Source organism: Mobula hypostoma, chromosome 3, assembly GCF_963921235.1.
Source record: "Mobula hypostoma chromosome 3, sMobHyp1.1, whole genome shotgun sequence".
NCBI classification, from domain to species: domain Eukaryota; kingdom Metazoa; phylum Chordata; class Chondrichthyes; order Myliobatiformes; family Myliobatidae; genus Mobula; species Mobula hypostoma.
The window spans coordinates 211,601,473-211,613,875 of record NC_086099.1 but is presented as its reverse complement, the minus strand read 5'-3'; the positions used below and the strand labels follow the sequence as shown (position 1 = coordinate 211,613,875).

Genomic DNA, 12,403 nt, shown 5'->3' with positions numbered 1-12,403 from the left:
TGCCGGTGCTGGTGCATGCTCAGTGCGACGGGGACAAAAGCTCAGTCAGTTGTCTCCTGAAGCTTTGACTGCCCAGTGCCGGTTGCCAGGCAGTTATCAGTTGCCGTGACGACTGCAGAGGCTGTAGCTCATTCAGGAGCAGAAGATTCTTAACCTTCCAATCTGCATCATCTTCCCTCCACTGAAGACTGCCGGACTGTTTGCTTCTCTGCTTCTTTCCGCCTCTTTGTTTTCTGCCGCGGTTCTCTCACTGTTTCCTTTAAATGCTCTTGACTGCCGAGAGGACAGGGATCCCTCTGCACTCTGCCGCTCACATCCTGACACCTCTGCGGTGGGAGCGAGTTGGGCAAGATGACCACTGCGAAGGACGGGGCTGCTTCGGGGAAAGGGGTCCAGCAACAGGAACAGGTATTTCTGCCTTTAGTTCAGACTTTTTCTTTAGTGGTCCATCCACTAGCATCAGTTTTGTCTTGTACATGTGACGACTGAAAGCACTTGACACAGCTTTATCCATCAGCTCAAGTAAATGCACAACCGGATAGACTGTGTGTGTATGTATGTGTCTGTGTGTGTGGTCAGAGGCGGGTGGCTGTTGGAGAGAAGGAGATTGCTTCACTTGTGTTATGACTTGGAATTACTTGGAATATTGTCATGCAAACCTTGGTCAGTTGCCAGGTTCATCGGGTGCAACACTCTCAGTGATTTGCTAAATAGTGGCAAAGTACCAGCAAAAGGAGTATGGGGGTGGGAGGGTGGGTAGGTAGGTCTGACGAGGTCTAGGTATGACCTATGACCCCTCACAGGCTGACCACAACATGCATCAGCTTTCAAAGCTGGTTGTGTGTCACCTTTCAAGTGAAATGAGCAACTTACTCCTGTGCCCAGCTGCACTGGGTGCTTGGCACCGACTCTCCCTCTTTCTTTTTCCTTCTGTCTGCCCCGTGTCTCCCGCACCCCCTTCTTTATCATGTACTGGGTGTCTACAGACTGTCAAGAGGGGGATCATGTTCACAGGATGGCAGAGAACAAGTGCGGAGTGTTGTCCACTGAGTTAGATTAATCATTCGCGAGGATAGCACAGGCACGGCAGAATGGAAAGGCTCCAGTTTTGTATAATTCTGTTATTTTTTCCCCAATTCCTTAATTTCTGTCTTTCTTCCTTCCATTCCCGATCCTTTACTTTTAAACCCAAAACATTCAGCACTGGGATGTTCTGTAAGTTGCTCCAAGGGTCTGTGTTTTAGGGGACAATGCCTTAAATGGTCTCTCATTGAGTTGACTTAACTGAAGAGATAAGGAAGCTGGTCTAAATGTTGCTCAGCTTCCCCTGCGTTGAACAGGTGAATCGAGATGCAGGGACAAGTTTGCATCAAGAATCCCCCCCCCCAAAAAAAAAATCAGTGCTCTACTGGTATAGAGCTGTTTTGTAGCAAGTAATCTGCACTAGCCCCCGAAAGAACAAAGCTGCTCTAAAACAGATCAGAGGAGGCACGCTTAACACAAAGGCAATATCTCTGTGCGAAACTATCAGGAGGGAAAGAAATTAAATTAGTTTTGAAGGTTAAAGGGACACTTCAACTATGACAGAGGAGTCTTGTGCCTTTTTACATATAAATTGAGTCTCTTACTACATATTTTCATATGCTGTACCTTTATATGTCTGAGATTCTCTCTCTCACCAAGATAGGCTTAATAAGACCATAAGAACAGAATTAGACCTTTCGGCTCATTGAGTCTGCTCTGCCATATCATGGCTGATTTATTATCCCTCTCAACACCATTGTCCAGCCTTCTCCCTGAAACCTTTGATGCCCTTACTAATCAAGGACCTATCAACCTCCACTTTAAAGATACTCATTGACTTGGCCTGCACAGCAGTCCTTGGCAACGAATTCCACAGGTTCACCACCCACTGGCTAAAGAAATTCCTCCTCATTTCTGTTTTAAGTGGATGTCAATCTATTCCGAGGCTGTGGCCTTTGATCCTAGACTCCCCCCAATGTAGGAAGCACCCTCTCCATATCCACTCTATCTAGCCATTTCAAAATTTGATAGGTTTCAATGAGATCGCCCTGATTCTTCAAAAATCAAGCATAGGAATGCATACGGAAATTTTGTCGGTTATACCTGCGTCTATAGCACCTTTCCCTCATTCAGAAGTGAGGTCTGTAACCTTAACCCTCAGCCAACTCTTTCCTAGAGAGTTGAGCACAAATTCTGGTGCTCTTGAACAGTGATGAGAGAACACTGCACCAGCAGAGCTTCTATCTGATGAGAATGAAACCTGATGTTATGCTTTGGAACTCCAAAATATAAAACTGATCCAAAGAAAAACAAGGGACTCCGGAATGAGTGCACATCAGTTTAATTTGTACTTTTAGCGAGTCACGCGCTTATGATGTGGTGGCGTGATGACGTAGCCATTTGCATACTTCTACGTATAACCCATGATGAATTATTTAAACAAGAATGTTTAATCGAACAGTATATTGATAATATTACTCAAATATTAGTGAAATATTAAACACACAGCACCTGACACTCTGTCTGAGTTCCGGTCTTTGAAGCACAACAACCTCCAAACTCCTTGACAAGATTGTAGTTCTCTTGAAGAAATTCTCCCTGTACTGAAGACTTAACCACAGGAATGGGTGTAGAACCAGACAGGGTAGGATGGGGGAATTACCTTCCCTGAACAACATTAGTGAACTTGATGGATTCTTACCACCATAGAACTGTAGTTTCATGGTTACTGTTACTTAGATCAGTTTTCTAATTCATTTGGTTACTTGAATTTCACTATCCCAGCTGATGAGATGGGACACAAAATCATATGAGTCAATAATTCTTCCTTACTTATCGTCTTCCCACGGCACAACAAGAGCAGCTCAGCTCCATCTGCAAGCTTTAGCCATCCCAGGAACGAAAGGGTACCTGCTGGAGCCTAGAAGATTGGGGGTGGGGGGGGGGGGGATCTCATTGAAACCTATTGAATATTGAAAGGCCTGGATAGAGAGGAACTGGAGAGGATGTTTCCTATAGTTTCCCAACATAGAACATTATAGCACAGTACAGTCCCTTTGGCCCACGATGTTGTACTAAATTCTAACCTACCCCAAGATCAATCTAACCTTTCCCTCCCACATAGCCCTCCATTCTTCATCCTTGTGCATATCTAATATCCTAATGTACCTACCTCTACCATCACCCATGCACCTACCACTCTCTGTGTAAAATACTGACTTCTGATGTCTCCCTAAACTTTGCTTCAATCACCATCTAATTATATGCTCTTTTATTAGCCATTTTACTCTGGGATAGATCACTGGCACTCCACTCTCAGACACCTCCTCATACCTACCTTTGGAAGAGGACTCCACCGGAAAACTCTCTCCAACACCATCACTGACCTCATCAACTCTGGAGAACTGCCATCCACTGCCAGTGAACTCTAAGTTCTCTTACCCTGCATTGCTCATTTCTACCTCCTGCCAAGAACCACAAACTTGACTGTCCGGGTAGGTCAATAGTCTCTATCTGCTCCTGCACCACTGAAATTGTGTCCACATACTTCGACTCTATTCTCTCCCCCTTGGTTCAGTCCCTTCCCACCGACATCCACCACATTTCTTACTCTCTCCTCTTACCACCTCATTTTCAGCGTGGATGTCCAGTCCCTATACACTTCTATTCCCCATCAAGAAGGCTTTAAAGATCTCCACTTCTTTCTCAATACAGGAACCAACCAGTCGCTCTCCACCACCACCCAACTCCATCTGGCAGAACTGGTCCTCACCCTCAACAATTTTTCCTTCACCTCCCACTTTCTCCAGGCTCGAGGTGTAGCCATGACACCTGCATGGGCCTCAGCAGTGCCTGCCTTTTTATTGGCTATGTAGAACAGTCCATGTTCCAAGTCTTCCCTGGTAGTGCTCAATTCTTCCTCCGCTACATTAACAATTGCATTGGTGCTGCTTCATGCACCCATGCTGAGCTCATCAATTTCATCAACTTTGCCTCCAACGTTCACCCTGCCCTTAAATTCCGTTGGTCCATTTCTGACACCTCCCTCCCCTTCCTCAATTTCTCTGTTTCCATCTCTGGAGACAAACTGTCGACTGACATCTTTTATAAACCTATCAATTCCCATGGTTATCTTGACTATACATCTTCCCACCCTATCTCCTGTAAAAGTGCTATTCCCTTTTCTCAGTTCCTTCGTTTCCACCACATCTGATCCCAGGATGTGGCTTTCCTTTCCAGGACATCAGAGATGTTCTCTTTCTTCAAAGAAAGGGGTTTCCCTTCCTCTACCATTGATGCTGCCCTCACCTGCATCTCCTCCATTTCCTGGACATCCATGCTCACCCCATCATCCCACCACCTTTATAGTGGTAGGGTTCCTCATCCTTACCTACCACCCCATAAGCCTTCACAGCCGATACATCATTCTCAGCAAGTTTCACCATCTCCATAGGGATCCTACCACCAAACATACTTTTACCTCCCCCCCCCCCACCCCACTTTCTGCAGGGATTGCTCCTTCCATGATTCCCTTGTCCATTCAGCTCTCCCCACTAACCTCCCTCCCGGCACATCCCTGCAAGTGTCCCAAGTGGAGGCGACATTTCACTTGTGAATCTGCTGGGGTCATCTATTGTGTCCAATGCGCCCTATGCGGCTTCCTCTAGATTCGTGAGAGCCGCTGTAACGTCAGTGACCACTGCGTTGAGCACCTCCACTCCATCCTCAAAAAGCAGAACTTCCTGGTGGCCAAACATTTTATTTTTGATTTCCATTCCAATTTTGACATGTTGGTCCATGGCCTCCTCTTGTGCCATGATTGGGCCACCCTCAGGATGGAAGAGCAACACCTTATATCCCATCTGGCTAGCCTCCAACCTGATGGCATGAATATTGATTTCTCCTTATCATAAATCAAGAATTTCCCTTCCCCTTCCCTCTTCTTCTATTCCCCACTTTGGCTTCTTACTTCTTCTCACCTGCCTATCACCTCTCCCAGGTCCTCTCCTCCTTCCCTTTGACCTGTGCTCCACTTTCCTCTCCTATCAGATTCCTTCTTTTCTAGCCTTTTACCTTTCCCACCCACCTGGCTTCACCAATCACCTTCTAGCCATGCTTCTTCCCTGACCTCCAACTTTTTATTCTGGCGTCTTCCCACTCCTGAAGAAGGGTCTTGGCCCAAAACATCGACCATTTATTCATTTCCATAGATGCTGCCTAACCTGCTGAGTTCCTCCAGCATTTTGTGTGTGTTGCTTTGGATTTCCAGCACCTGTGGTATCTCTCCTGTTTATGATTTGCCACTCTACTTACGCCTCTTATCATCTAATCACCTTTATCAAGTCACCTCTCATCCTCCTTCACTCCTTAGCTCACTCAACCTATCCTCATAGGACATGTAATCTTATCCAGACTACATCATAATAGATCTCCTCTGCACCCTCTCTAAAGCTCCACATCTTTCCTATAATGAGGCACCAGAGCTGAGCATAATCTTCTCTGGTTTCCTCCATAAATAATGACTCTCTTCGAATATTATGCACTTCTGCACCAGAGACTAGTTTCATTTCTTTATTTTTAGCAGGTGTTGTGGTAAATAATGAATTAAAAAAACATAGTTATTTTTCTAGCAGTGGAGTTTCCTCCCATTAATTGTTGGCGTTAATGAGCCGGCTGTGAGGCGGATAGAGAGAAAAGGTCCTTTGATGAGATTTTGTACAGTTGCTAATGAGTGGCATTCTTTCTTCGAGCTTTATATTTTTTTTCCAAGCAGATCTTCAAAACTTTTCAGAGCAGATGAAGGCCATTTGGCCCATCTTATCTGTACTAGGTCTATAAAATTATCCTTGCTCCCTTACTCTTTCCCATTGCAGTGCAGATTTTTACTTTTTAAACTGTGTATCCAATTAAGGTGTTTCGTAGTTTTCTTTGTTTTATATTTTGCCTCAAGTAGTCACTGGGCATCACCAGTGCCATCTTAAACCAAAAGTGTAATATTATATTGTATTTAAAGCTACACACAAAGGAGCTGGAGTAACTCAGTGGGTCAGGCAGCATCTGAGGGTAGTAATAGTCATGCAATCATTCGAATTGAGTAAGGGGTTGTCAACAGGTGACCCTCAGGTGCTGTCGAGGCTGATCTGGCATAATGAATAAGGAAGCGGATATTATATTTAAAATCAGATGAATTCTTTTTTTCCGTGGGAAAATGGAGTTAGGCAATGGTTCAGCCATTTAAATGGTTAAAGCCTTGAGGAACTGAGTGGATGTATTGTGCTTTCTTATTCTGGCTCTTCTCCCTTCCTTTCCCGTCCCATTGAAGGATCTCAGCCCGAAACACCGTCTCATTATTCCTCTCTGTAGATGCTCCCTGAGCTGCTGAGTTCATCCAGTATTTCGTGTGTGTTGTTGTACCTCTGATTAGATTGCGTGGATAAAATGGTCCACATGGTCATCTCTTCTGCAGTTGATTATACCCTTTCGTGTATAATCTCAATAGATTTGTCTCCTATAGTCGCACCTCCTATAAAGTGGCCACTGTGTGTTTGTTCATGGTCTTCTGCCGCTGTAGCCCAACCTCTTCAAGGTTCGACATGATTTGCATTCAGAGATGCTCTTCTGCACACCGCTGTTGTCATGTGTGGCTATTTGAATTACTGTTGCCTTCCTGTCAGCTTGAACCGCTCTGACCTTTCTCATTAACAAGGTGTTTTTGCCCACAGAACTGTCGTTCACTGAATGCTTTTTGCTTCTTACACCATTCTCAGTAAACTCCCTAGATGTGAAAATTCCAGGAGATCAGCAGATACTCAAACCACCCGAATGGCAGCAACAATCATTCCATGGTCATAGTCACTTGGATCACATTCCCTCCCCATTCTGATGGTTGGCCTCACCAACTGAACCTCTAGACTATGTCTGCATGCTTTTCTGCATTGAGTTGCTGCCACATGATTGATGAGATATGTGCATTAATTAGCAGGAATACAGGTGTACCTAAATAAGTGGCCATTGAGTGTACCTTCATTCACGTTTTGCCAAGGCAATTTGGTCAATTTTTCCACACTCTCTTACTTTTCCTTAGGGCTCTGTATTTTTTAATTATGTATTCAATTATTTTAGGAAACATAGAAAACCTACAGCAAAATACAGGCCCTTCAGCCCACAAAGCTGTGCCGAACATATCCTTACCTTAGAAATTATCTAGGGTTACCCATAGCTCTCTATTTTTCTAAGCTCTATGTACCTATCCAGGAGTCTCTTAAAAGACCGTATTGTTTACTCCTCCACCACCGCCACTGGTAGCCCATTCCATGCACTCACCACTCTCTGCGTAAAAAAACCCCTGACATCCCCTCTGTGCCTACTTCCAAGCACCTTAAAACTATGCCCTCTCGTGCTAGCCATTTCAGCCCTGGGAAAAAGCCTCTGACTTTTTTTTTATATTTCCATTTTAGCCCTCTAAAAATAATTGCTGATTGCTAATCCTTAAAAATGGCTGGTGATTTTTTATTGAAACCATTGCATTGAGATGCAGCTGAATAAGTTGTGTTTTCTGCACCAAGTTCATCATAGTGTTCGCTCACTACAGTATACACTTCATGCTATCTAGTTCCTTTGGTGCTAATGCTCTGCCTTCCTATACAGAAGGATACTGTCTGGAGCCACCTATCGTTCTTACAGATAGCTAACAGTTAAATTTTCTCTTCCTCACTGGTAGCTGGTTTTGATTCACTAGGGACAGGACATGCACAACAGCTGAGTTCAACTCAACTCCAATTTCCAGAAATACAAAAAAAAAATCTGACTTTGTCTGCACCTTGAGAAAGACAAAACCCTGTTTGGAAATATCTTGGTTGTGAGCCAGGGCATTGGTTCATTAAATGCACTGATTTTCAGGTAAGGTCAGGTCCAATGTGCAGCTGCAAATTCAAGATGAAAAATGAGAATTGAGGTCGCACTATTCAACTTCAAAAATGTGTCCAAGAAATAGTTATAACCACAAGGTTGTTATTGTTGTGAAAATGGTGACTGAACAATCACATGATTGGTTTCATTATGTTCTTCAGCATTTTCTTGGAGTTTGTCAGCAGTCAATCTGCTGAAGATCCATTTTTAACTGTTGATAAAGAAATGTCCCTTATTTAGTACCATTGCCCCAGTTTCTTTTGTGCGTGTGTGTGTGTGTGTGTGTATGTGCGCGCGTTTGCATGCATATACATTTGTACATAGCTATGAGTATGTGTATATATACAGTATGTAGTCTCCATGTATGTGCACATCGCTGTGTGCATACATTTACTACATGTGTATGTACCTGCTAAGCAAGTTTGTGTGTATGCAGGGGTATCTCCATGTAGGAGCCGATGTGCATGGTATGTGTGTGCACATGTCCACGGAAATGTGTACTCGTCTGCCTTCATTTGTGTGTGTGCCTGTGTGTGTACGTATATGTGTGTATATGCATATGAGTGTGCATCTGGATGTGTCTTATTATGTGCATCTCTGTGTGTATTTCTATGGATACTCAGTAGATATTCAGTAGTTAATTCGGCATTCGGTTAATAGGGGCAGCTGCTTATCTGGGACACCTCTTAAAGAACAAAAATTAATAGAGAAAATAGCTGGGATTCCTTTCATTTATTTGGACACCGTGCAGCTTAACTGGGATGGGAGACTGTTGCCAAACAGTTTCTGACTGGTGCCAGATGTGCACTGGTGCGGCTATTAGACACTATAGCATGCTTAGAGCAAACAGTTTTTAAATAGCGTTAGTTGTGTGTTTGTATTCAAAAAACAGTGATTTTCTTGTCACTGATATTTGGTGAGAAATGGGCAGTAAGACAATTCAGAACAGTTTTGCTCACTGTGGTTTGAAGCTTTCAGGTTTGAAGATGCCAGAAATGGCTGGAAGTGAAAATGAAACTATGAATAATTTTTAACGATATCACCAATCATCTTGAAAGTTATAATGAAAACGAAGATTTGGAGGATGCAATTGTCAATAATATTGTATGAAGGCTGTCCATTATCTGCGCTGCTTTTGTTCATTTACAGTCAATCAAAAGAACATGCCAACGTATACTAAATGAATTTCATTGTTGATAACTAGTTGGATCTAATAGTTTTATATTACTGTAATAGTTAGCATTTTAATTTGTTCTGTATTACATTTAAGTACATTTTTTGCTCAGTTAAATGGTGGTTTGTCTTTTTTATATCTTTTTTAACTATTTCCGCTACAAACTTTGATTATTGGGGAAGCCACTTAATTTGGATAAAATGTACTGGTCACGATGTTTTCCAATGAACCGGCACAGTATATGACTGTGGATGTGCTTGCATATATCTAAAAGTTTTCGGGCCATGTTAGATATTGTGCGCATATTGTATGCACGAATGTTTGTGTACACATGTACACATTTGAGCTCGTGGTGTTTGTGAGTTTGTATGCATGTGTTTCTGAGAGGTAGGAAAAGCCCAATTTCTAGATTAAGGGCCAAATTTACAAAGCACAGAGGGTTGATATTCGCTCCTCAGAAGTGTTCAATGCACCCTGCATTGGCAGCTCATCAGACTAGAGATTATTATCAATCCTCCTGCCTGACTTGGTGCAGACATCAGGGAGTATGGAATCAAAATGAGATTAGGAACGGTAATCCCGTGGCTCCTGCATAGGCCTGCAATTGTGCTTTTTGATCTGTGCTGCTCTTGATTTATGGGTAGCGATGGGGGAGCACTGTTTGTGATAGAGCCCACATCCTCCTCCCCTACTCAGCAGTGCTGAGTTTTAGAAAGAAGCCCTTTATCTTGTAACGGGCACTTATTTATATAGGAAGTTTTCGGGCCATTTTAGATGTCAGCCTGCTGGATTACAGATTTTACAGTAAATGCAGTGGCTGTAGAATTGGACGCAGCTCATTTCATTGCTAATGTGATATGATTTACTTCAATATAAAAAGCCAAAAAATACTGCAGTTAATGAAAATTGGAAATTAAAAAAACAGTAACCATTGGGAAAAATACTCAGCAGGTCAGGCGGCATATGTGGAAAAGAGGAACAGTTAATATTTCAGATCAGAAAATGGAAATCTTGAGCAACACACTCACAATGCTGGAGCGACACAGCAAGTCAGGCAGCAGCTGCGGAAATGAATAAACAGCGGACGTTTTGGGCCCAGGCTAGTCACCAGAAGTGCAGGATAGCAGAAAGCTAGTGTAGCTCACAGGGAAATTGGTAATTGGTTTATTATTGTAAGATGTATTGAGACACTGTGAAAAACTTTAGTTTGCATGCCATCCAGACGGACCACACTTAGATACAGTGTGGTAATAGAAAAGGGTAAAATTGCACAATATAGTGTTGCAGTTGCAGAGATACTGCAGTGCACGCAGACACATAAAGTGCGAGGGCCATGGTGAGGTCAACTGAGAAATCAAGAATTCATCTTTAATGTAAGAGATTCTGCAGATGCTGGAAATCTAGAACATCACACTCAAAATGCTGGAGGAACGCAGCAGTTCAGGCATCATCTATGGAGGGGAGTTGTAGAAAGGGCTCTCCCTGCAAAATGCTGAAAGGGGAGCAGAATGGAATATGTATCTAGTGGAGGAATTTTGTTGGAGCCAACTGAAATTGCTAAGGATGGTCTATAAATCTTTGGTTAGGCTGCACAAAGAGACTTGTGGGCAATTTTGGTCACCCCATTGAAGGAAGGGTGTAGAAACTTTGGAAAGTGTGCAGAGGGGATTATCAGAATGCTGACTGAATTAGAAGATGGGAGCTATAAGGAGAGATTGAAGGAACTTCTGTTGTTTTCTCTGAAGCATCGGAGGCTCAGGGGAGGCTTGATAGAAGTTTATAGAAGTGATTACGATTTTTAAAGTTTTCTTGAATGCAGAAAGCATTTCTAATGCAGACACAGTAAAAGTTATTGGAGTAGGCCTGAGTGTGACTCAAACACAGAAGTTTCCATAGATCCAACGAAAAGGTAGGTATATCTTCACGCAAGTAACCATAGCTGAAGTGTAGCAGTTAGTGCATCACTCTACAGCTTCAACTCTAAGATCGGGGTTTAATTTCTGCTGTTCTCTCGAAGGATTTTGTACACTCTCCTTGTGAACACATGGCGTTCCTCTGGGTGCTGTGTTTCCTCCCACATTCCAAAAACATACAGTTAAGGTTAATAAGTTGTGGGCATGCTACGCTGGCGTCAGAACTGTGGCGACACTTGTTGCTGCCCAGCACAATCCTCGCTAATTTGATTTGGTGCACATGACACATTTCACTGGATTTTTTATGTACCTGTGACAAATAAAGCTAATCTTTGATTTGGAGAAAGTGAGTGAAGAAGTTAATAAATGCAATGACAAGTTCAGCAAGGTGAACAAGTGTGTTGATTGAGGGAAACCGGTTGTCTTCTATTCTATGAAGAAGTGGCAGACCTTTTGGTCCTTCTGGTATCTGATGGAGCTTCGGTGAGATGGTACACCCATGGATTGTTTAGGAGGAAGGAATTGAAAACTGTGACAGATACACAAAATGTCACAGATGTAAGGGGGAGAATTGGATGAGATGAGAAAGAATGGTGTCAAGGTAGGGAGATGTAAGTTCAATAGCGAAATGCTGATTTGAAGCAATGGGTTTGCATGGACGGTCCTGGATATGAGTCTTGGGCAGAAGGTAGAAGTAGGTTCTGCAAGGCTGGGACACTGCAAGATGGAGTGAGGTTCTCCTGAGGTAATATAGAGCCCTGGTTAGACCACACTTGGAATATTGGCAGCAGGCAGTGAAGAAAGCTAATGGCATGTTGGCCTTCATAACAGTGGGAGTTGAGTATAGGAGCAAAGAGGTCCTTCTGCAGTTGTACAGGGCCCTGGTGAGACCACACCTGGAGTATTATGTACAGAATTGGTCTCCAAATTTGAGGAAGGACATTCTTGCTATTGAGGGAATGCAGCGTACGTTCACGAGGTTAATTCCCGGGATGGCGGGACTGTCATATGTTGGAAGATTGGAGCGACGGGGCTTGTATACACTGGAATTTAGAAGGATGAGAGGGGATCTGATTGAAACATAAAGTCTGATTGAAACGTATAAGATTATTAAGAGATTGAACACGCTAGAGGCAGGAAACACGTTCCCGATGTTGGGGAGTCCAGAACCAGAGGCCACAATTTGTGAATAAGGGGTAGGCCATTTAGAACGGAGTTGAGGAGAGACTTTTTCACCCAGAGAGTTGTGGATCCGTGGAATGCTCTGCCTCAGAAGGCAGTGGAGGCCAATTCTCTGGCCGCTTTCAAGAAAGAGTTAGATAGAGCTCTTAATGATAACAGAATCAAGGGATATGGGGAGAAGACAGAAACGGGGTACTGATTG

At 43.3% G+C, this 12,403-nt stretch overlaps 1 protein-coding gene across 5 annotated transcripts in view; it reads left to right on the top strand.

Moving 5' to 3' along the window:
- dpp6a (dipeptidyl-peptidase 6a) overlaps positions 1–12,403 on the top strand; it is a 1,586,533-nt gene that overhangs the window by 886,383 nt on the left and 687,747 nt on the right. Inside the window, exon 1 of one of the 5 annotated variants that reach the window (XM_063044437.1) lies at positions 1–408. The exons of the other annotated variants lie outside the window; for them this stretch is intronic. Coding sequence (XP_062900507.1) covers positions 352–408 — 57 coding nt within the window. The 5' untranslated portion in view covers positions 1–351. The remainder of the gene's footprint in view (positions 409–12,403) is intronic. 5 annotated transcript variants of the gene reach the window in all.